At 39.1% G+C, this 26,283-nt stretch overlaps 1 protein-coding gene across 1 annotated transcript in view; it reads right to left on the reverse strand.

Annotated features, from left to right (window-relative positions):
- FBN1 (fibrillin 1) overlaps positions 1-26,283 on the reverse strand; it is a 207,649-nt gene that overhangs the window by 95,716 nt on the left and 85,650 nt on the right. Inside the window, exons 8-16 of the mRNA XM_011928574.1 lie at positions 22,624-22,749; positions 17,255-17,413; positions 12,849-13,028; positions 12,056-12,196; positions 10,204-10,323; positions 6,735-6,860; positions 5,254-5,376; positions 1,695-1,817; positions 457-609 (exon numbers count right to left, since the gene is read on the reverse strand). Coding sequence (XP_011783964.1) covers positions 457-609; positions 1,695-1,817; positions 5,254-5,376; positions 6,735-6,860; positions 10,204-10,323; positions 12,056-12,196; positions 12,849-13,028; positions 17,255-17,413; positions 22,624-22,749 — 1,251 coding nt within the window. The remainder of the gene's footprint in view (positions 1-456; positions 610-1,694; positions 1,818-5,253; positions 5,377-6,734; positions 6,861-10,203; positions 10,324-12,055; positions 12,197-12,848; positions 13,029-17,254; positions 17,414-22,623; positions 22,750-26,283) is intronic.

The raw sequence follows: 26,283 nt of genomic DNA on the forward strand, positions 1-26,283 counted from the left end.
ACAAAAAAAAAAAAGAAAGAACAAAAAAGAAAACCATACCAAAATCAATACGTGGGATGTAAACAAAATTTACAAAATGGTCTTTTGGAAAGCTATTGGAAATAGCCAAGTAATATGACAGTTATTTACTTTTATGCTGTCTAAAAGTCTGCTTTTATAATAGTTTCTGCAAAATGCAAACATCATGAAACAACTTTAGAAAACAAGGCAAGGTGCATGTATTGCAAAGAGCTTGAGTATTATTGAGGTAGGGGAGTTTATACGGGAGGCACAAATGCAATACCTACCTGAGGTACCTGTGACTAGACACTGGCTAGCCTCTGCCAAGACCCCAAGAAGGCACATGGCATACCCAGAGAGCAAAATGTCATCTTTCCCTGTGAATTCCACAAATGCAAAGACCTCAATGGTGGCAGAAGGCTGGCAGTATGAGGGCATCTCCATGATACCACATACCTGAATTCTGTGCAGGACACGGCTGGCAAGGTTCCCCAAAGGCATACTCAGTGCTGGCACAACAGCATTCAGATTTCGTGACAGCACCAAACAAAGGTTTGATACACTGTCCTCTCTTGTATCCACCATAGCATGTACTCCGCATGTGTGTGTCTAAACAGGAAGAAGCATCTGTCATCACACTGTCACTTCAAACAGAGGAGAACCCCCCAAGTCAAAACTGAAGAGGGCTTTGTTTATCCATCATCCCTGGTGTAACTCACAGGGAATGCCTCTGATATTAGGGCTCCATTTGAAGAAAAAATAAACAAAAATAGAAAAACACAACACATTCAGCTTCTAAGCATTGGAAACCAATGGCCAGATTGTTTCAGTTTTCTAGGGACTATCATGGTTTACCAAAATCTGAGGCCCTTCAATGCTGGAATTATATCTCATTTATTTTGTCTTTCTCAGGCCTGTGCAGAGCAGGCACTTAATAAATGTTGAATTAATAATGGATGAATGTAGAATCTCACATCCTGCTAAATAAGACCTTTATTAGAAATGTGGCCTATCCCAAAATAAACATGCAATTACTGAACGTCTGAATTAGGTATACTTTCCAAAAAGGAGAAAGTTTAATCTGTAAAAGGCTTGTTATATAAATCTGTAGATGTTGGTCAACTAAGCTGTGTTATCTTTACCACCAGGAAGAGTGTTTCCAGCTATGCCCAATCCTTTTCCAATTCAAATGGCTTACTGAGTACCTTTCTTAAAAATAATCTGGATAAAACTGGTATCAATTTTTCAACAAGTCTCATACTTTTTATAAAGCCTCATAAAACTATTACCATACAGGTTTCTGGGTGATCCATATTCTCCTTTGCATTCTATACTGCCCATGGACATCAATTCTCTATTAAAATGTTCATCATGAGGTAATAGCATATGCACATCAATTTCAATGACCAATATCAACAAAGGAGGGCTGGAGAAAACTGAAGACAGCTATGGGATTAGGGAAGAACAGGGGGAAGGATAGGTGGGTATTCTCTTGCTTTTCACTTAATTCATCTTTCTAATCCTCGAATTAATGTTCAATTTACGTAAGAAGAGAACTGACCTTGTTGATCTGTTGCTCTGCAAATATTCTTTATATCTTATCTGCTACAGTAGAGAGCGTTTGTTACTAGTGGGCTTTATTGAGTGACAGAGGTTGAATCTCTCTCCTAAGTCTAGCCACGATGTTTTCTTACCAACACACACACGTCCATCCAGACCCACAGCCAGTCCAGGGAAGCATTCACATCTGTAGGAGCCGTCAGTGTTGACGCAACGCCCATTCATGCAGATCCCAGGGGTTTCGCACTCGTTAATGTCTGTGGCAGAGAAAGGCACTTATTAAAAATGAAGTGACGTTTATCTAAAATTATAACATATTGACAATTATGTTTTAACACTTGAAAATGGGGAAGATAGGAAATAACATGCAGCATCTGCAACAAAAGCTCAAATGGCATTCTCATTTTCCTCTGAAAGAACAGTAACAAAATCAAGAGAAATCAACTGTTGGAACGTATTTTCCATAAAAAGCAACTTTAATATATTCTCCCAAGAGATTTTTGTATCCAAAATAATCACAAAGGCGAAAACAGAATCGGAGGAAGGAGAACAATGGCTGCTAGAAGACAAAGGGTTTTGTGTAATGCATAACCATGGTAGCTCTTCCAGGGCTCTCAGAAATCTAGGGTAATAATAAACTACAGGAGGACTTTCCTTTTGGTATTCATCACAAAGACTGGCATCCCTTCTAGTATCACCCATGTCTTAGCTCTCTGGGACAAGTCACCTAAAATGAAAGGATATACAACTAAACCCTTGATGGAACACCATAGAAAAAGAACAGAAAATAAATACAGATTACTTCGATGACCATTCTGGGCCAATAACAGCACTGTATGTAATCGGAACCCAGCAAAGAAAAATCTTTCTTAAACTTTACAAATACTTTACGGTATTTTATGTGTATACTTAAGGAGGTCTGGTAAAATACTTTATTGGACACATATTAATAATAGCAGAGGGTTTTTTTCCCTTTAATATGGGGAAGTACAAAAGGCACCAAAATTGTGGTTTGGAAAACATACAACACTTAGAGGCAAATGATTTTAGGCCGGGCATGGTGGCTCACACCTGTAATCCCAGCACTCTGGGAGGCCGAGGTTGGGAGCCCACTTGAGGCCAGGAGTTCAAGATCAGCCTGGCCAACATGGTGAAACTCCGTCTCTATTAAAAATACAAAAATGAGCTGGGCATGATGGCATGCGCCTGTAATCCCAGCTATTTGTGGGGCTGAGGTACAAGAATTGCTTGAACCCAGGAGGCAGAGGTTGCAGTGAACTGAGATCACGCTACTGTACTCCATCCAGCCTGGGAGACAGAGTGAGACTGTGTCTTAGAAAAAAAAAAAAAAGAAAAAGAAAAAAAGCAAATGATTTTATAACAACTCCTTTTACAATATACAACTCGTGTATGTGACTATTAACTTTCTCCTGACCTTAAAAAGGCAAATTGAGAGTAAAACACCTTCGTGTTTTACTTAGCTTGTGTTGTTTGGCACAAAATATATTCGGGTGGTCCAAGGTTCTGTGTACAGATTGTATTTGAAACAGCAGTTATATTTAAATACAGGAACTCAAATTGGTTAGTTATTCTGGTCACCTTTTTGTTCAAATTGTGACACACAATAAAATGTGGAGACTACAACCTGAAAGGTAACACAAAGAGCTTTTAATAAGAATGGAGATGTAAAGTAGATCCAAAGGAAGGTAACTTTGGTCAAATTTAGTGGCCTCAACTTTCAGAGAGTGAACAGAGAAGCCATGTTGTTGATCAGATGAGTTAACTGAGGAGATTGAATTAGCATTGTTGATTCAGCTTTGAACAGTCACATCTTTGTGGGCTCAGGACTAAGTGCTCAGGGCTAAGAGAAAATCTTATCCCATGACATAAAGAGAAAGATTATAAAAAGGAAGAAATTCAGTGCACATGGGATTAATTTCTGTCTTTTTTAATCTTTCAGTCTTATTACAGTGTGTGTACTCTATGCTCTATAAGCTAGAAAAACGAAGATACTGATAATAATACAGAGCTATGGAGCTCTCTCTCTCTCTCTCAGATCCTTAAGCCAGAATGCTAAAGTCAGAACAAACCATCCATATCATCAGCACTTTCAAATTAATAGAACAATCAATTTATTGATAGGATACTATTTCACTGGTTGCCAATGGTGGCCAAACCTGGTTTCATCTGTGAGGTCACAGCATTATCTGTTGGCCATACTTAATGCAGAGACGCAGTGGCCTGGGTCAGCAGGAGCCTAGAGGCATTAAAAGTGAATCTTAGTGTGCTCTGTGTATCAACAAGAAGATTATGTATTCTCCTAGGTCTGCTCACAAAGGGGCTTTCATATTTCTTTCTATTATTTTTTTTGGAAGCCGAATTCCAAATATTCCAGCAATCATTCTCTTCCCTTTTCTTTTTTACTTGTACAGTGCTAAATTTGCACAATTTGACACTTTGTTTTATGCTATCTTACATTGTAGAATATTTCTATGTGTTAATCCTGTCTTCTCATATAAGTTCCTCCCACCACAGGGCTCAAAAGTACAGAAACCACCTTCCTACTTCAAATTTAAAACACCCAACTGTTTTCTCTTGCTGGGAAGACAGATTTGCACAATATTAAGAGCCATTGATGTGAAGGTCATAGAGAATGTAGGTAAACAACCAAGGGCTTGAAGTTCTTTTAAGCCTGGAGAAAATGCACATCTTGCCAAGGACTTAATACAAGGCTTTCTTCTATAACACATTTACCAAAGCTGTCCACTAGGGGCACACAGAGAAGAGGCACCATAGGACTTTATCCTGCTTTTCTCTACCTTGAATAGCTTGACCCTCTACACTTCTGCCTCTGAAACTATGCCCAGAAGCTCTAAGTGCAGCATTTTAGCAGATTTTCTGGACCTGTTTTGAGTATGAGGTTCTTTAAGAAGTCTGGTTCCAACTCAGATCCTGGACCAAGTGCAATAATCACTGATCCCTGCATAAGACAGGAGACACTAAGCACAAATTCGTCTCCAGCAACTTTTCTTAGGACCCCAATTCTCAACAGCAAAAATAAAAATCCTCATTTTTGCTTCAATACCTGGAACAATGAGATTATTTCAAAATGGTTTACCAAACTAAAAAATGGTTGTTGGTTATTTATTTATTCTGCTTAATCCTGTTTCCCTTCTTGCTTACGTAACTGGATAATGCCTAAATAAATTATCCTTAAAAAAATTCTGTGTCTTAAGATGCCTGGAGGAAATTATGAGGAAGAGATCACTGCAAATAACATTCTACACTATTCTGTCCAGGTAAAGATGTAAGAGGTGGCAAATAACAGCCATCAAGAAGCCTAACCACCATTATTCCCTAACTGGAAAGAAGAGGTAGAACTCAGCTTCTTTAGAACAATGCCCACATCTGTTGGAAGACCAACATGCAGTTTGGATTGTTTATTTGCTACATAGCTTTTTACTCCTTTGAGTAGACCTCAAATACCGTTACTGAAATAACAACAATCTTCAGGGCATAAACTGTAGCTCTTTGGATGGCTGGATTTAAGAAGGAGTTTCAGTCAGGTTCCCCAAACCAAAATTCAAGGTACTGTAAGTGGGGAGAATCAGTAAAGAAAGGCAGTACCTCTAAACAATGTAAAGAGGAGAAGAGGCAGGTGAAGAACATGATCTAAGGTTTCACAGCACAAACCTTTGCAATAACGCCCATCTGATGCCAGCTGGAATCCAGGTTTGCAAATACATTTAAAACTGCCATCTTCATTGATACACATTCCATTAAGACACATGTTCCTTATGCTGCATTCATCCATATCTGAAAAATACAAAGCATACATTTTCTTATGACCAGAAGAGTAAGCTTATGAAGGAAACCAATCTGGATGAAAATAATTCTGTTTCTTCATATTTCTTTCTTTTTGTTACTACAGTCTAAGGCTAATTTTCATATAAATAATATCACCTAAGGAAGGAGAAGATGGGACAAAAGAAAAACATATCTCAAATTCTTGAGTTTTGGCAGGTGCATGTAAACTTTAGGGCTAGATTTATAGGTATATCTATTTATAAAATATATAAAATTTGACTCCATAGAAGTTATCAGGGTCCTTTTTAGGAATAATAGTTTACAAACTGAAAAATGTGCTAATAGCCTAGTGGGTATATTTATTTCACAGAATCATATTACTTCTAATGCTCTGAAAATGAAAATAAGTCAAAACTAAGATCAGAGGAATTTGAAATGTATTTAGGCTACATCCTACTTCTTTTAAAGATGCCAACCAGAAGATAACTTGTAGTTTGAAGCAATTTTAAATAGGGGCAGGTAAAAAGTGGACTTTTAAAATACATGGCTCAACTATGGATTATAGCTGTGCCAGTGAACCTTTAAGGTCCTTTAAACATTGGGGATGGTTCTTTAAATTCATCAGTATGTTATTTTATTTAATATTAAAGCTGTCTTGGGAGGCACTTGTTCTTCCAGACACAGTGTTTTCACTTACAGGCTTTAGAAAGACCAAAGTAATTTGTTATATATACATATTTTAGATATGATATATATATTTTGGACATATATAATGTATATTTATTTTAGACGTATATTTATATCATAGATATATATTATTTCTATTTAAATATGTATTTTATGAATATTATCTATATATTACATATTTAGAAATACATATATACATAATTAATATATATACATATATTACACATATAGAAAAATATATAATATGTATTTTATATTATATATATTTTAGATATATATTTCTCATACTGATTAGTAGCATTTTATTACTAAGCAGACACTTTAAGCAAAAAGATTATAAATGGCTAGATAATACATGGACTTAGGTATGTCTTATTTTTAAAAAATGTACAAATTCTGATTGTATAAAATTAGGAAGTATGAAATTGTGCCACAAAAGTTTCATCATCACCAGGGAGCTTTAAAGGGCAAGCTCTCCTAGCAAATTAAAATGTTATTTGATTCACACAAATGTAAATTAAGAAATGAATATTGTGGAAAATTAGGTTTCCCTCCCAGATAAAATATATAAAACATATCTGATACTTTGACATTTCACTCATTATTTGGTCTTTGTTAAAGACCCCTGATACTGAAATTGCAATGGAAGGAGAGGACTAACATTAGTATACTATTATTACCTTCACAGTTCTTCCCATCTCGTGTAACGTGAAAGCCTGCATTACACACGCAATGAAAACTGCCATCTGTGTTGATGCAGCGTCCGTTATTGCAGATCCGGCCATTCTGTAAACACTCATCAATGTCTAAAATCAAAGTTTAAAAAGAAGAAATAGCTTTATTTAGGGGAGTTAAAATTATTTTATTTCCCCCTCCCTCCATTTGCAAACTCATGATCTTAGCTTTTGGTTTTAATTACTTAATAATATTCTCCAACATAAACTGGTTATCAAATAATGTGATATTTAGGGTTATCAGAGTTGAAAAGACATGATAAAAAACCTGTATAATTGCATTAGAGCTAACTCTAATTTCTAGTAAGACTCCTTAAATCTGAAGTCTGTAAACAAAATAGATTCTTCTTCACTATTTTCCAAGCACATTTATTTAACCAGTATAAATCATTATTTATACTGAAATTTGGCTGGCATCTTTAAAACTCATAATTTACAGCTATCTCAGAACAATACAAAAAGCTCTACTTTTTTAAACAATCACCTTAATTCTGCCTGAAAACCATCAATCACATCTCTAAAATGTTCATCTTCTTTATGGTAATTCTGGTTTACGTGCAGGGTTATTGCTGATAGATTCTTAGTCTTTTAAAAAACAACTTTACGAGTATTCTATCTACCAAATAAAATATTGATTCTGTGAGGGTAGTTTTCTTTTTTTTCTATTGTGGTTAGTATTATGCCAAAGTACATAATAAAGCTTGATACAGAAGTGTTAAAATAACAATAACTCAAACAACCTGTATCTGATTTCTCACTTAAAGATGAATAATCAACCCAAAGTGGACAGCATGGTACCCTGGATTATCTGTTTCTCTCAGTTTCTAGAAGCTACAAACCTGGATACACATCAAAGAGGATGAACACAAACCTCTTTGTCTACACAGGCACAAAATCACTTCCAGGGCTTATTCCCAGAAGATAGGGACTGGGAAACTATGTGGAGTTGGATGGGAACATTCCTATCTATGCAGAGTTGAGGCCACATTTGTCTGAGTATAAGCGCCCTAAATATCCCCTGCACAATGAGCACGTGCGTTTATGGCACCTCAGTTACTCTGACTGTCTACCCTGCGTCTGCATGATGTCTTGTGGTTGGCCCTCAGATGCACTTTCTTTCTGGGCAGATCCTGCAGTGGTTTCCACACAAGTCATTGGACGAGCAGAGGCAGTCTGGGCTTTTCTTCTGTCTGATCTTTGTGCCAACAACCTACGATCTTTTTCTCTCTCATTTATTTCTTAATCCTTGCTAAAAATCAGACTTGCTCCACACTCCAAGAAAATGGTAAAAACCACATATTCTTGAGCAGATTTTTTTTTTTTAAGGATCCTATAATTTTTTGAGGCCCAAGTTGAAAATAAACAGGATAAAGAGTTCGCCTTTTTCTCTCCTCATCGATTTCAGAATGCCATGGGGTTCCCCATTGCCTTAAAAGACAAATTTAAAGCTGGCCATTCAAAGTTCTCCTCTACTGTGTTTCTGCCCGTCCTTCCGTCCCCTTCTATTCGGCCCCTCACATACTTCCCAGCTATGTGCACAGCCTTTTGGACCATTCTGTGGCAACTTTCATCCACAAAATCATGTGAACACATTCTCAACTTCTTATTTTCAGGATAACCTTAGCGCTAGCTCTTAAAGAAGTCAGTGCTTGAAGTATTCAGGTCATCCTCAGTCTCTAATACCAAGTCTCAGATTGATAACAACCACATACATACGTTTATACTGGCTGGCCCTTGCCCCAGCTGAGTGCCCTCAATAACCACTTCTCGGCTTATTTAACAGTGCAGTCTCTGGACATTGATTTCATTTTATTTTTTATTACTGCAAAATGCCTAGTACACTATTTGTACATGTTAATTATTTTAAACAATAGTCATAATATTAAGAAAGTTTTCAACTCAGTTAAGTGTTCAACCTATCCATATTTATATTTATTTAATAGAAATGTTAGCAAGTTCAAAGGCCTTATTCCAGTTTTTCTGCTTAAAACGGTCATTTACATGTAGTGGACTAAAATACACTGATGGCAAGAAATCTGTACATGAGAACCAAATTCAAAATTTTGAAACCAGTTCACTGATAAAAATTAAAACTTCTACAGGTCTTCAACTCATGAAGAGCTTTTGCTAAAAGACGCAAATAAAATTAACTCTTGTCAATGGCTACCAATTTTCTAAAGTGGTATAAACCTCGCTATCTTTTATTTAACTTTAAAAAACTTTTAAGTTCAGGGATACACGTGCAGGTTTGTTAAATCAGTAAACTTCTGTCATGGGGGTTTGTTGGACAGATTATTTCATTACCCAGGTTTAATTAAGCCTACTACCTATTGGTTATTTTCCCTGATCCTCTCCCTCCTCCAACCCTCCACCCTCCAATAGGCTTCGGTGTGTGTTGGTCCCTTCTATGTGTCCTTGTGTCATCATTTCGCTCGCACTTAAAAGTGAGAACATGTGGTATTTGGTTTTCTGTTCCCATGTTAGTTTACTAAGTATAATGACCTCCAGCTCCATCCATGTCCCTGCAAAGGACATGATCTCATTCTTTTTTATGGCTGCATAATATTCCATGGTGTAAATGTACCACATTTTCTTTATCCAGTCTGTCATTGATGGCCCCTTTTATTTAACTTTAACAGAGCATTTGCCTGTTTTTTTCTGTCTTGACTGATTAATGATACAGTTCATTTTGTGCTCAATTTAGAGATAGAGATGGAGATAGATGTTTGGGCTCCCTGACAGTGATTGTTATTTATTTCTGTTTTAGAAACTTAGTACATTAAAGTCATTTAATAAAAGGCATACTGGATGGCTTAATAAATTAGTTAATAAATCTGATGGGAAATTTTTTGTGAGGGACATTTATAGCAGTGCTTCTCAAACTTCAATGTACATACAGATCGCTGGGGGATCTTGTTAAAATACAGAGTCTGCAACAGTATATCTGTGGTGGAACCTGAGATCCTGCCTTTCCAAGCAGTTCTAGGTGATGCTGCTGCTGACCACACTAAAAAGCAGCAACGGCTTAGAGCGACATCCTTATCTTTTAGAACTTTCCATTAAGAAATTAATCGCACATAATTTCAACTGAAATTTTCCTCAGTTGCTGCGTCACAAAGGACAATCCCACTCTCTACTTCTCAGATGAAAACTTAAGAGGCAATAATAGTGACGAGACAACAGTACTGAAAATAAGATTTTTCCTGCAGGCATAGACACATCTTATAAAATAACTTCAATGCTTGCCAGATTTTATGACACTGTCTTTCAGAATGACAATAGGTGGAACCAAGTTCAAAAAAGCCATGGAACTATATTAGTCTCTTCCGGCATGGGTTATTTAAACTCCATGGAACTCATCTGAAGTCAACCCCCAGTTAGCATATATGTCCCACATTCCACGCCAGGACCATACCTCGGCATTCTGTCCGTGTGAGTGTGCTCTGATATCCAGCTCGGCACTGACAAGTGTACGAACCCTGGTTGTTAATACACTCACCACCAGCACAGGGGTTTTTCTCACATTCATCAACATCTGCAAAGCACAATGTATTTTAGTGCAAAATTAGATAGCAATACCTCATAATTCTAAGATGTTCTTGGTTCCTTTTATACATATAAAACATTTTCCTTTTGAGAAATAAATAACATAATAAAAGGATCTTTTTTCTTTCCACTACAATATATCATTAGCCATTCGAAGACTGGTTGAGCAGTTAAAGTGTATTATTTTCATGTGTCATTTTGCGGAGAAAAATTCCAAACAAGTAGCAACTCAACAATCTGATCTAATAAACATTTTCTCTTCCTTAAGTCTGATCGAAGAGAACCAAACAGACTAACATTTCAGAAGTGGCTTCTGGATAGGATTCCAAGTATCTCTTGAAGCTCTATTTTTTCCAATGAAAAGAAAGTCTAACCATATCCAAGCATTCCCTGCTGAGTTCCACTAAAATGTTAGAACAAAACATGAAGCAACTGTTGTTTAAAGGGCAGTTCTCAATCACCATAGAGTCGACCCCATCCCCAGATGTGTTCAATACACAAGCTCACACTAGTTTTACAGTCACTTAGAATTATCAGTACATTTAGAGATAAACTGGTTTATATGACCCTACTTGTAAACAGGAGGAAGCTAAAATTTAGCGAAGATAACCCAGTTGTCCACATGCTTCTTAGTGGCAGATACAGATCTGACCTCACATTCCCCAACACTGAGTTAAATGTTTCCACTTCTACTCAGATCTGGATGACCTCTAGAAGGGGTGTTCACATCACCAGGAAATTAAATAGTTTGGGAAAGTAAGAACTCATCATTTCTGACCAATCATAAATTTACAATTATAAAATTAGAATTCATAACAGAACTAAGAGGTGAGCTTATTTTAAAAACAAGTTGATAGGAACTGAGTGTTCTTATCCAATCCAACAAATTGATTACTCTTGTATTACATTTTCTCCCTTCACCAGCTTAAATGCCTCATCAGCAATTTAAAATTTCTTTCTTCCATTTAAAGTAATTAGTCTAAGAGAGTTGGTAAGCTACACATTTAGATTAGTATAATGTGCAAAATTCCACAATTCGGGGATATTTTTAATGCTTTCTTTTAATGATTAGACTTTTGGTAGGTTGTCTTAAATTGGAGTTACCAGAAATGAATTGAATATCTTTTACAATGAAAGTTAAAAGTAACTTTAATAGGCAGAATAATGACCTCCCAAATATGCTCATGCCCTAATTCCCAGAACCTATGGATATGTTATATAGCTAGCAAAGGGGAATTAAAGTTGTAGATGGAATTAAGGTTGTTAATCAGTGATCTTGAGATGGAGAGGGTCTCCTGGATTATACAGGTGGCCAAATGCAGTTACAAATATCCTTAAATGTGGAAGAGGGAATTGCAAGAGAGAGTCAGAGAGAGAGAGAGAGAGGGAGAGATTTGAAGATGCAATGCTCTTGGCTTTGAAGATGGAGGAAGGGGCCATGAGCTAAGGACACAGGCAGCTGGTAGTAGCTGCAAAAGGCAAGGAGATGGATTTCTCCCAAGAGCCTCCAAAAGGCACACAGTCCTCCCAACACCTGGATGTTAGCCCAGTGAGACTTGTGTTGGGCTACTAACCTAAAAGAGCTGAAAGATAATATAAATTTGTATTGTATTAAGCCACCAAGTTTGGGGTAATTTGTTACAGTAGCAATCGAAAACCAATAGAGTCAAGGAACAGAATTGCAACAGACTCATGGTGCCAACCTAGGATGGATCACGTACCAATGCACTCCCCACGGAGGTCCAGCTGGAACCCTTTGTTGCACTCACACCGGTAACTCCCAGGAGTTGGAATGCAGCGTCCATTTTGACAGAGATAGCGGACCAACTGGCAGTAATCAGTGACGTTGACTGGCAGCACCCCTAGAAGAACATTAAGCCCCATTAAAATTATTTTAACTATGGTACCTTTCATCAGAACTTAATCTGACAATAATGAAGAAGATGTTGAATCAGAAAGGAAAGAGGACACTTTGGGCAAAGGTCATCTAGTGACAACAGAATATTTCCACCCTGCCAACAGAGATCACATTGCACTACGTATGCATAGGGGAGCTAGCAACCCAGCTGCAGCCTGCTTTTCCCTGCCCTCTTCACCACCTCACTCTCAAACCTCTAGTTTGCAGAAATAACAAAGGTAGAGAGAGATTGGTATTGAACTACTTATAAAACTGCCTTGCAAGCTCTATAATCTAAAGTATAATTTTATATCTCCTCTATTAATCCTTTCTGTGAATCAGATTTAACTATCGCCCATAACTCTCCCATAGTTGCCTGAAAACATCAATAACAAAAGGACATTAATCTCTGGAGAATAGGAAGCCTCCCGTTTTTCTCTATGCAATAGGAAAATTGAGATACATAGATGATATAGATACAGATAACATATGTAAACCAAAAATTAATATAACAATTTATAAACTTATTTAATGACTAAAGCAACATAAATAAACAATAAAAAAATGTTAACTTGAACAATGCAAGAAAAATAACTAGGTGATTTTTGAATTCTTACTTGGTGGTTCCCGAGATGGATATGGATATTCCACTGGTGGTCGAGGGACCGGAATTTGAGGTCCAGGAGGAAAGCCAGGAGGAACAGGGAGAACTGGAGGAATGGGGCCAAGGGGTGGGGGAGGATATTCTGGTCTCCCAGGAATTACCATAGGAACAGAGCACAGCTTGTTGAAATCCTCTAGAAAAACACAACAAAACAAAACACAACAGCTGAGCTGTAGCTTATGATCATAGGCCCGCAGAAGTCATCCTTATTTTTTTAAAGATGTTTTTGAATAAAATTGATCCTCAAAACTCACAGGTCAATTGGAGAAAAGAAAAAGGAGCAACTGACTGGATTTCCATTTTTAATACCTGCAGCAGCAACCACTCTGGAACAATATTTCAAAACCAAAGCCATGTTCCTCCCAAAACCTCGGAGTTTTTATTTGTATCAACATTCACCTCATGGAAAACATAAAGTATTACTTTCTCCATCCAGTCCCACCTGTGGATCTCACAGGGCTCCACAGAATACATTAAAAAGTTTGGATTTTATTTTATGCACAGTGTAAAACCACTGCATATCTTCAACAGGGGCGGGACATGATCAGATGACCATTTTCAGAAGATCATGCTTACAATTACAACATATGAAGAACATTACTGCGGGGAGGCAAGGCTGTCGCAGAAGACCAAGGGGGAGATGATGATGTCTGGATGGGGGAGGCAGTGATTGAATAGAACAGAAGTGGACAAATCTGAAGCACATTTTAGAGATAAATGTATAGTGCCCAGTGAAGTAATAAGTGTCAGAGCTCAGGAGACAAGAAGTCAAGAATGACTCCTAGTTTTCTGGTTGAGCAGTTGGGTGAATGTTGGTGCCCTTCCCTGGATGGGAAAAACCATGGTGGTAGCAGGTTTGGTGGGTAGAAGCCAAGTTTCATTTTGAGATATCAGACATCCAAGTGGAGCTATCACTTCGCAGTTGTAAAAGACAGTGTGAAGCTTAGAGGAATCAAGGCTAGATGTGAGTTTCAGAGTAATCAGTACAGACAGGTGATATTCAAAGCCATGGGGATGGATGAGCTCGTCTAAGAGTGGTGTGGAAGGGGAAGAGAAGGGAGTACAAGGAAAGAACCCTGAAGAATACTGATTCATAAAAGAAAGCATTATCAATGGAGAAGTGGCCCATAAGGGGAGGAGAAATACCAAGGGGTGGTGGGTCTGGTATTAATGCTGTATAGTGACCTTCTGAATGAGGACATCCTGACTTCATCATCTGCTTCCCTATGATTCTGCATTTTCAGGATGATTACTATTTTTCACAGCATCAGGTCTTCATCAAATAAACCATCTTTAGGTTTTGACACATTTGTTCTGGGCTTCCAAAAAGGTGTTTTTAAGCAGTATCCAGGTTTCCAAGGATGTATTTATTTTATTCATTTTCATGTTGCCTACAAATAGCCATGTTTTATCACAGTTGCCTTCTGTAAGTAGCCTATGTGACTTTTACATTTCATTTTTTTCCTCTCTTGCTAGGATGTTGGTAATTTTATTTTCACAGTTGTACAGTGATTTTCTCATGGATACCTTCTATGCTAGTTTTAGCCATTAATAGAAATTAGACTAAGATTTTTCTTTTCCTTACAGACTACAATTTAACTTATTTTCAGACAGTAACATGTCTTACTGAAATGCATTCGTATTTCAACCCCATGGGACATTCTGCCAATTTACATGAGGTTAAATATGCCTAGCTTCTATGAACGGTACTTTCTGGTCCGTTTCTAAAATTTCTTCATTCATATTTGACATTTCCAGCTCAGGTCAAGTTTATGTTTTCAGAGAATTCTCTTACAGCATTTTAATTATGATTTAACTGGAATTTCAAATCACAGAGATACTGACATACTCGAATGTCTTTGTAAAGGAACTCTATGTTGTTCACGCTTCCCTGACTCAGGATGTCACAATCCTGCTTGTCAACCAACAATGACTCTTCCTATAGATTGATCATCTGTATGTGCCATATCCATCATTCCCTGGGAACCTGCTCTCACCAAATTCCCATCACTAAGACTGTGTAGTGTTTGAAGTCAGAGATCATCTCTAACTCATGACTAGTTCCCACTCTCAGCCTTGCCCTGCAAATTGCACATAACAGGAATTCATTAACTATGTGTTGAATTTAATTGAATGACAATTATATTACGGAACTCACTTTGCTTCCAAGAATTTGTAGGTACCAATTCAGCCTTTCTTTTTAAGACTTTTTGAATTTATATAAAAGAAATAGCTTATCAGCCTTTGTGCTAATTAGGTGGGTATTTTACTTTAAGAATGCCATTAAATTCATCTTAACTTCTCTAGGAAAGTGTATTAGACTGAATCCTATATTTCTTCCTATTTTTTACAGATTAGTAATCTTCTCATTGCCCCTTTACATTCAGGATCAGCAACATGGGGCTAATTTTGTTCAGCTGATGTCCATCTTTCCTATCTCCACATAACCCAAGATGATGCTGACTTATTTTTTAAAGAGTAAAAAGCTGGCCAATCTAAAATCCTTCCTGCATCACTCTCTGTAAGAGCCCCGATCTCTAGCACTGGTACTGGAAGATTTGGACAAAAAAAAACCTACCTGCAAATTATTTTGCTCTATAAATCTGTTTTGCCCAAGGCCTCTCAGGGCTGTGCATCTCTCAGTGGTATACCTGGGAGAACAGCTCCCTGTAAAGCCACACACAGGAACCTGGTCGTCTTCTCCAACTGTCCCAAAGTAGGTCTTCCTGCAGGCACCTAAATCTGCTCTAGTCCTCTTCTCTATTCAAAGCCTTAACACAGGAAGGAATCCACATCAAAGCTGCTGATTTCCTAAGTTAACATATGCATTTTAAAAGCCATTGTCCTGGTACCTAAGCCATGTCTTAGTAGGAACTCATGTGCTTCTAAACAGTGATCCACTAAATGGTTCCCTACTGGACTAAAGAAGGTTAAGTTTATCTATGCATCTGTTTATTTATGTATTATTATTTTTAATTGACAAGTAAAAATCGTATATATTCATTGTGCACAACGTGATGTTTTGAAATATGCTCAACTGGTGGGAAAGATGTTGCCTAATAAGTTGCTCTATTTGAATGCCTCCTATAGCAAGATGTTGCTAAATATTGTGGAAGTGTAAAAAGCATGAGAAATATGAGGCTACAATAATGAAAGAAATTTCCTAATGAGATTGATCAACCAGTAAAAGAGCAATGTGCGAACACACATACAGGACTCATGCCACAGTCATATTCTCAGCCAGAACCACAGGAGCGCGAGGAAGAAGTGAGCACTTCCAGCTGCGGCTACCTCGGGGCATTCATGGATTGGGTCATGTTTGAGCAGATCTTTAACAAGACTAGAGGATATATAACAGGCAAGGATGGCAGGAGTAGGGAGAAAGAGCCTGAACTGGCAAGAAGTTTTAGAAAAAAAGTCAACTTGAATTTAGAAATGCTCAGATTGGGTGCAATGAAAACTCAATCATATAATTTAAACTACTATAAAGAACAAGAATTAAAAGATGAACTGGGATCAGATTTGGGGACTCAATGTTGTGCTAAGTAGCAAATGTTCTTTGCAAGCAATGGAGTGACTTGGCCACTAAATATTGCCTGAGTTCATCCTGGAGAAATATTTTTGGACATCTTTCTGGAATAACGAAAGTGTGCTGTATTTATATACTTGTTTAGTTATGTATTTTTTAACTAACAAATAAAAATTGTATGCATTCATTGTGTACAACATGGGGTTTTGAAATATGCTCAATTAGTCGAAAGGTGTCTCCTTTTTCCCCCTAGACACAATTTTTTAAACTGAACTTCACTGACTCATACTTTGGGAAAGATACATGGCAACGGTGGATTTCAGAGACTAGTTAGGAGGCTGCTGGAACAGTCCAGACTAGAGAAAATATGCTTCTAATGGAAACAAAAAAATGGACAGATAAAAGAGATACTGTGAAGAAAAAAAATAATAAGCAGGACTTAGCAGGAAGGAAAGAGTCCAATGTTAGGAAAAAGGAAATGTGTCTCCTGAACAACTTACCTGAAAAATTCTGAGAGCTGAGTTTTACCCTACTGAGCTTTGGAGTACTACATGAGAGCCAGTAAGTACTAAAATGAGAATAAGTACTTCCCCAAAAGGTTTCTGTTAAGTAGTAATATGCCAGCTAAGTCAAAAGCAGTACCTGAAAACAGTACTCTTTGTACAGACCTCTGTTTTTTCCCTCTGCATTATGTGGGGAGATTTCCCTGGATGTCATCTCTTGCATTTTCTGGAGTCTATTCATTTACCCAGGTTTCCATTACGTATGCATCATGCACATTGTCACTGGGCTTGTGAGGATATTCTGCAGATAACAGGAAGGGCTCTTACCGGTTGCTCTGATGGGACACATCTCAGGGGCGACAGTGACCCCTGGAGACCAGCATCGGCCGGCATCACAGCAGCACTGCATTTTGGTTATGGACTGTGGCAGCTGGTTAGAGCAGCGCCCATTTGTCAGAGCCGTGTAACAGTATCCTGGGCGAACATCTGAGGACAAAGAAACACATACACACACACATCACTGAGATGAGACTTGTAACAACACTCCCCGGCCACAGCAGCTCCACACTTCACACTTGGGCTACGGCAGGATTAATTTACACCTTTGCCCCCTGGAAGGGAAGCTGCCAGCGCTGCACAGGAACAATGCTCAGTCAGAAATCCCTAGTCTCACACCTTTTGCCTCTGTGTGCTGGTGCACATGGCTGAAGTCCCACATTCCATACCCAAGGTGGGAACGAAACCTTAAAACCATGTGTATCATAGGAAAAGAGAGACTAAGAAAATCAACAGCAGTTGACAGTTAATTATTTATAAAGACATGTCTCTATGCTGAAGAGAGACTGAGTTTTCCTTGGTTTCAAACTACTTAATTCGAATCATTTAAGGAAAATAGTTATGTAAATCTATTTTAAAACAACATTCAGTCTATATTTCTAAAAGATCTTTCTTATTTTTCAGTCTGTAACTGTGAGAGTCAGACATAAGATTTTGTTTTGTTTTGTTTTTAAGAATGAGCCACTTTGCATTTAGATCCGATGCTTATTAGTCAAGATTTCCTTTTGTCTTGGGGCCCTAACAAATTTTATAAGGTACTAATTATTTATAACTTCAAAATGACACGATTCCAAGTTCTGAGTCCTATAGGATACAATAGCTCTAGAAGGATTTTGTTGTTGTTTTTGGCAGAAAGTGTCTTCTCAAAGCAACATGGTAAGACACATTTCTGTATCACTTTTATTGGGTTACATCATGTCTAACTGTCATTACGTCCGACACACTGCAGTGCAACTCTGGGTTACTGAAAGAGTTTGTGACACACGAAAAACCTAACAGCTCCCTATGCCTTTGAGATATTACCATGAAACAGTGAAGGCAGGTAGCAAAATGCAAAACATTTTTACCTGCCTGACATGTGCTGAGGGTGTACCTCTCTTCAAGTAAATTGTATCTCTATAGAGATCATATAAAATTAAATTTTGAATAGTAAATAATATTGTCAATATGCTTGTTATTTAAAGCAGGGGTCTCCAACCCTCAGGGGCCCCAATCCCCAGTTCTGGTCTGTGACGTGTGAGGAACTGGGCTGCACAGCAGGCGGTGAGCAGCAGGTGAATGAGTGAAGCTTCATCTGTATGTACAGCTACTCCCCATTGCTGGCATTACCGCCTGAGCTCCACCTCTGTCAGATCAGTGGCAGCACTAGATTCTCATAGGAGGGTGAACCCTGTTGTGAACTGCGCATGCGAGGGTTCTAGGTTGCATGCTCCCAGTGAGAATCTAATGCCTGATGATCTGTCACTGTCTCCCATCACCCTCAGATGGGACCATCTAATTGTAGGAAAACAAAGCTCAGGGCTCCCTTTGATTCTACATTATGGTGAGTTGTATAATTATTTCATTATATATTACAATTTAATAATAATAGAAATAAAGTGCACAATAAATGTAATGTGCTTGAATAATCCTGAAACCATCCTCTCCTCCAAGTCCATGGAAAAATTGTCTTCCATGAAACCAGTCCCTTGTGCCAAAAAGGTTGGGGACCACTGATTTAAAGGAATATAAAGGTTAAATCCTTTTGTAAAGCAAAGATATTTCATAGCCAAAAATCCATCCCTGGGTTTCCTGTAAGTCTGAAAGTTAAATTTCAAGTTTTCTCAAAGAGGGTCATACCTGCAATTGTTATCATCTACATCATTCATAAGAACACAAAGCCCTTATGTCTTGAGGTTTCAATAAATTAATAAAATGAAATAAAATAAAAACAAGGCTAATTTAGAAACATTTAAATTATTAACATCAAGTGAAGAAGGCTAAAACAAACCTAGACAAACCATAAAAGAAAATTATGGGTCAGTTTTAAAGGATACAAGATTATTTCCGAAAAGTACTTAAAACCACTAGCCAGTATAAATGTGCTTTCCAGAATTTTTTTGTGGTTCCAGTTCCTGTACCTCTGGTCAGACTAATAGTTTCACCAAAGAGGCAGAACAAGTTTTATTCCAGCCCGGTCCAGGATAAACGGCTGGAGAGGGAGTATAGACAAGTATGCTCTCTGTGAAGCCTCAGGTGGCACCTCCCCCATCAAGAGGGCAGAGAAATTGAACTTCCTACATTCTAATTTGCAATGCCTTAAAACCACTAATACTTTATATACTTGGGAATTAGTAAATATTTGGGGCATGGAAACCAAAGACTGTCGAGAATGGGAAGAGATATTCAAAACTGGCTTATATCCCAGCTTCAAATGAATTCGGTGGTCAAAACCCAGTGTAAACACTTGACCAAATTATGGAATTTGTACATATAATTTTCAGCATGGGCTATCTTTCAGAGCAAAACTAGGGCCTACAGTTGCCAATGACAAAAGCTTAATGGGCTAATGTCTATTATTTTGCAAATTAACTACGATACCATGTTATTGCCCATCTGGCTGACTTATATGTTAAATCAATGGGTCACAAACTCTTGAGCAAAATGGTGAATGGGGGTAAAAAAAATTACAAATCAAGTTTGGGTTACTGGCAGCCCCTGATTTACAGATGGCACCTGCACATATAAAAATAATTTTTCTAATTTCTTTTTTTTGCTAAAGAAGTACCTTTGTTAAAAACACACATTTATATAACTTATAATTTTAATGAAAACCTACAGGCTAATAAGTAAAGGAAGTAAAAAACTGAAAATCAGAAACCATTTGGAGTACCTGACCCCCAGGACACCCCAGCCTGAAGTTTTTCACTTCGTTAGGCAGCAGTGCCACATCAAGTTGCGGGGGAACCGTTGTGGTGATACGACACTTTGTACAGAGGGTAAGGGGTGGCTGTAGACTAAACTGAAGACCTTCAGGAGCCAAGCTAAGGGGAGAAGAATGTCAGGATCTGGAGGACATAAAGGGACACAGAAGGAACCACAAACACCTTCCATTTTAAATCTGCCCTGGCCAAGACACCTGGCAAGGAGGAGGAAATCTCACTTTTTTTCTCCCCTTTTGAATCACTTGGCCCCTTATTCTCAGGACCCAGAAATCACATTATATCAAAGCAAATATATTATGGATTAAATAGGTGTTTGCAGGTCATCCTAGCCTGTCAACAGGCCTCTCCTACTCTGTCGTCAACATGGTTGTGTACAACCAGGAGCTAGGAGTGGTGAGGCTCAAACTAGGGAAAGGACATCTTTATGACTCCTGGGAGTCGAAGAGAGAGAACACAACAATATAAAAAGACAACCCTACAGGCAGTATTACAAATGCCACAGGAAGATCACAGAACAACAAATAAAATAATACTAAGAGAGCTTAGAACACAAAGGGAGCTCGGGGCTGGGAGGTCTGAGAGTCTCAGAATGTGGGGGCAGAAGGTAGTTGGAATTTTACAGTTAGAAGACATGTGCAGGGAAGACACTGCATACCACTATCTACCTAGTGGGTTTTCTATTGGTGAGACCTACTAATTCCAAACAACTGTCTTACGAACAAGCCTTGGATTTGTTTATACTTTTAGGGGCTATTTGTATTTTCTCATCACTAGGGATAATTTGGGGGTCTCTGTTGCTTACGATGGAGGGAAATAGGAGCACTGGGGAAGTCAGAAAAGTCACTTGGATCATTTTGTATGACAAGTTGCTAATTATGGGCACAATAGAGTACCAAAGAAGAAACGGGGCTTGCCTAGGGGTCTGGCAGGAAAGAGTGAAGTGCATCCAGAGTTGAGGGGCAGGAGGCAATGAGGGAAGTCTGGGCTGTGCACTCAGGTCACGATGGAATCCCAGATCCCTCTCTCACTACCCACTTAAACTATTGGGCCATTATTTATCTAACCTCTCTCAATCTCAGCTGCTTCCCATCTACCGCTGTGAAATGAACATTAAGTCAGATAATTTACATAAAACACCTCATACCCCGTGATCCAGGGATCTTAGTTCCCTTCCCTTCCTCCTTTGTAAAAAGTTAGTATGGATATATTTGATAAAAAGAAAATAACTTTTAAAATGTGAACCATCTGATATGTAAATATATCTTAATCTTCATGTAGGTTGAGGCTCTCTTAAAGTCCTTAAATATCAGACTGTGCACTTTGGAACTTGAATTTTAATCTAGAACACTGCACTTTGAAAGAAGTCTTAACAATTGTTAAATCCAGCAGCTGTCAACTCTATTTTTTTTTTTTTCCAGACGAAGTCTCGTTCTATCGCCCAGGCTGGAGTGCAGCGGCGTGATCTCAGCTCACCGCAACCTCTACCTCCTGGCTTCAAGCGATTCTCCTGCCTCAGCCTCCCGAGTAGCTGGGATTACAGGCGCCCAACACCACGCCCGGCAAATTTTTGTATTTTTAGTAGAGACAGGGTTTCACTATGTTGGCCAGCCTGGTCTTGAACTCCTGACCTGAGGCAATCTGCCCGCCTTGGCCTCCCAAAGTGCTGGGATCACAGGTGTGAGCCACTGCGCCCAGCCAAATCTAATTTTTAAACAATAGAACCCCTTATTTAATTGATACCTGACATGGAAGCCTAACACTCACAGCAGATAAAGTGAAATTGCTATGCCTACAATGTGTGTGGGAGTGTGGCGGGGACAAGAGCCCTTTCCACTCAGCCCTCTCCCTTTTCTCTGTGCTCTCCCCAATCCCTGCAGCCCTGGAGAGCTTTGAAACACCTGAAGGATCCACTGGACAGACTGAAAACCACTGATTTCTAAGTCCTAATGGAAAACTACTGAGGGTTTGAGCAAGAGTGTTATTTAATCAAAGCACTATTTTAGGAAGACAAATCTGACAAAATGGATTGTAGAGAAGCCAAGAAGCAGGGAGACCAATTAAGAGATTATTAAAAAATTTCAGGCCAAATTAACATAGATTCCGGGGAATGACTGAAGGTGGGGGTAAAAAGAGAGAGACACCTGGGATGGCTTCAAGGTTACATGCTGCATGACTACAACATTAATTAACAGACTGAAGATATCTGTAAGGTCTCCTGGATCATCCCTCTTTTATGGGAGGCAAAATGTCTCCATAAAAGACCACAAGGTGCCTCTGTTCTTTAAGAGAGCAGTCAACTGTTTAACACTTTTCTAAAAATGTACATTTTACCTCAACTGATAAATTATATATGCCCCTTAACAAGCTTGTCTAGAAAGTTGTTTGTTATGGAACTGACTTACACAAACCATGCATGCTGTTTGTAATTAAACCTACCTATGCATCTGGTACCATCTGGAGAGGTGTAAAAACCAGGAGGACATTTGCAAAAGTAACTGCTGACTGTGTTTGTACATTCGCCCCCATCACAGATTCCAGGAATGGTGCTGCATTCATCAATATCTGGAATATAAAAAAACAGTCTCGGCATTTGTAGAACACAATATAAAACCGTTCATCAGTACAAGGATTCAGATGTAAATACTAGACAAATCATGTCCCTGGAAACAGCCATCTTTAAAAAGTAAAAGCTGCATGGAGAACAGTCAATTCAAAGGTAGATGCTGCTTCTTTCAACACAGACTTACCCAAAAGATTTACCAAATTCAATAGATTAGGGCAAAATGAAATCACCCCCCTTTAAAATCTAAAACTGTGTACTGTTGTTTCACCAAGTAACTATAGCATGCTAATGTTACAAATGTCATTTATTTTAAAATTATGTTTTCCTTTTGTTTCCATGTTTTGCATTAAGTTAAACTCCCCGACTAATTATTTTATATTCCGCATCACTTCTTGCATTGCTTTTCAATCTATTTTCCACAACACAGATACTGAAATCCTACAGAGGAGACCTTGTGGTCTGAGTGCTGACCCCAACTCGGCCAATTTGGTGTTCTCAGTGGCACCCAAACTACCACTATGACGGTCTTCTGTGGTTGGTGAATGAACTGTGATGGACTGGGTGCTCTAACCAACGGGTCCCCGTCAAAGAGGGACTTGCTGGCTAGGAGGCTGGGAATACTGTCAACAGATGGTCTTTGGCTCTCAGCCCCTTCCAAGATAGCCTGAGTCGCAGAGAGCCCCCTTGCCCGAGGTCACACCCTTCTCAGGCACCCCACACACCCAATAAGCAATTGTGGAGAGGATCAAAGTCTGGTGCATCCTGCCCCAATGGGAGACAACACTGACGGCCACTGCAATTCCCCAATTCCTTCTGGGGCCGGTGGAGGCTGTTGGTGGGCTGCACCCCAGCTTGCCTTCTCTGTATGCTCTTGCCTCTTCCCCTTTTCTTCTGCCTCTTCCCCTTCTCTTCTGCAGGTGTTGATCCCAAGGACATCCTCTAATAAACATCCTGAATGCTACGGAGGCCAAAGCTGGGGTTAGCCCTCAGACCACTGGTCTCCATCAAGGAAGCAGTAAAATTCCCTTAGGACAAATTTGACCATTTCCTTCAAGGAGAGATTTTCAATGGCCTGACCCACACACTGACAAATGTCAACAGATACGGCACCAGCAGAAGAAGAGAAAAAAAATGAGAGCTTCCTTCTTAGGCTAGAAGTAAACTCAGGGCAAAGGGAATCTGCCTGGCCTCCTCTCTGAGACCAGTAGAGCTTTCTGCACTGACCCTGGGAGAGGTGACATTTGACCCAGGCCTCCTGGCAGTATTACAATGGCCAGGCAGACACCGTTAAAACTGGGAAAGGCTTATGACCCCCAATAAGAACATTTATTCCGTAGTCTAAGTACTCTCTTCATTTATAAAACAAAATAGAGTTCTAAGTGAACCAGATTCAAGTATCTTCTGACCCAGGTTCATCCTGTTAGTAAAAAAGGCAGCAATGACAGTGTTTACATGCAGTTTAACCTTTTTAAAACCAAAATCACCATTCTTCCAAGCTAGGCTAGAGGCTAAACCAAACAATATTTCACTGCTTATATTAGAGTCAATGCTAACATAAACAGCACTGTCATTGCAAAATTATGTAACGGTAAAGGTGCATATTCTATTCTGACAGATACAAATTTCACTAGAGTCTGTGAAAGGGTCAGGTAGAGAAACTGCCAAGGGCAGACAGAGCCTAGGGTTACCCATGTAATATCTCAAGGCAGCCACACTTCTACTTAACACAAACAAAAGGCAAGTATGTCAAAGAGCCTACAGGATTCAAAGCTTCATTTAAGGATAGAGGAAGGTATAATTACAATGAAGAAGAATGTACCTTTTCCAAAGTGTCCCTAAAAGTTAATATCTGAGTCCTACAACACCTGCCAAAGATCACATGAGGAGACAATGTGGTATTATATTTTTTCTCAGCCCATTAATATAAATGACAGCTACCATTCGTATTAAGGCCACTTAGCGTACATCAATATCCAAAAAGTTTAAGTGACAACCTATGTCAGAAAATTTTATTTAAAAAATAGAATTAACATTGGCAGAATGGGGGAATCATCTTTTCCATGCTGGCTGAGTGAGATTTGAGCCCTTTATTGAAGATAACAATAACAATGACAATAATGATGAGAGTTTGCAGGTGCTGAGTGCTAGGCAGAGTCACAATGCTTGATGAGTGCCCAGTCATCTAATCCTTACAATACGGGTAGGATTGTGGGCCTGATTCTATATCTCTGCTGCCCAGGTACACTTCTTGCATTACACTGAGGCCTTCAGAAAACTGACACGAATCAAACCTGAAACAACAGCAAAGAGGCTCATCGTTTATAAAGTGAGGCTAAACCCAAGTCTCCAACTGGCAGGGGTTTTTAGGGTGCGTGTGGGGAATTTCCACCTAGGTACATGTCTTTGAAAGCCAGCAGGTCAGGAAATATGTCATACTGCACACCTCCCTGAGTTCACACAGATTAAGGTAAAATGGGACTAGGCCAAATCACTACATTTGAAGGAGCTTAAATTACTTCAAATTTCCCCTAATATGTCCCCTTCTCAGTGACACACCCTTTTGCCTTCAGGTGTCTAGCGCCTTCCCCCTTTCCTAAACCACCTTGCTTCTCAGTGGCATGGCTTCGTAACAAATAAAAGCAAGAGTTCTATCTATCACCAGGCTGTGGTGGAAATTCCTGATGGCAAAGGCCGGAATAAGGTGTTTGAATTGGATTCGCTCACACTCTGAAACTCGTTCATATGAATTTATTATTTCTCCAAGTTCTTCCCACTCTGTGTTCATCTCCTTTTAACTGAATTTCAGGCATCCCAAGTTAAGAGGGAACTTGAGAATGGTGACTTTCTCAGAGTTTCTACAAATCAGGCTGTGTCAAATGCCAGCCATGAAAGTAAACCAGGTGGGGAGGCCTGTTGGGGAGTGGGGCTTGGCTGGGAAGAGCTATTTTGTGCTCTGGACACTTCTCCCTGCTTCCTTGAGGCAGCAAAGGAGGCAGAGCTGCTGGGGAGTAGCTGTCCCATGGTAGCTGTCCACAACCCCACTGGCTTCTTGCTGTGACCTTAAGAAGAGACACAAATGGCAGATCTCTTCCTTCCTATTTGCCACCTGTCCTTTGTTTTTGCTCCTTCTCATCCTCCAGTCTCATCTGTTCTCCCAGAGCATTCTTCCCATGCCTAGGCCCCTTTATCCTATGGCTCCTCTGGCAGAATGGGAGGAAAGAGTGTGGAGGGCAGATGGATGGAGCTTGGTGTCTGTTCTGGGATGGGCATCACCATCTATTACTCGGCTAAAGAGAAGCTCCATCCAAGATTGTGGACATGACAAGAGAAACCCGATCCTGACAGTTAACCTGATCCTGACTGCCTAGATACTAACACAATGAGAGAAAAAAATTAAAACCTATGGCAGCTGTTTAAAAGTAACATGTGACACACTAATAATCATGAATGCCACTGAGCCTGTGAGCTTAACTTTGATTGTACAAACTCAACCCAGTGTAAAATGTATCATGAAAAACTAAACAAGCTGACTC

The sequence above is a fragment of the Colobus angolensis genome, unplaced genomic scaffold (genome assembly GCF_000951035.1).
Source record: "Colobus angolensis palliatus isolate OR3802 unplaced genomic scaffold, Cang.pa_1.0 Scaffold78, whole genome shotgun sequence".
Classification (NCBI taxonomy): domain Eukaryota; kingdom Metazoa; phylum Chordata; class Mammalia; order Primates; family Cercopithecidae; genus Colobus; species Colobus angolensis.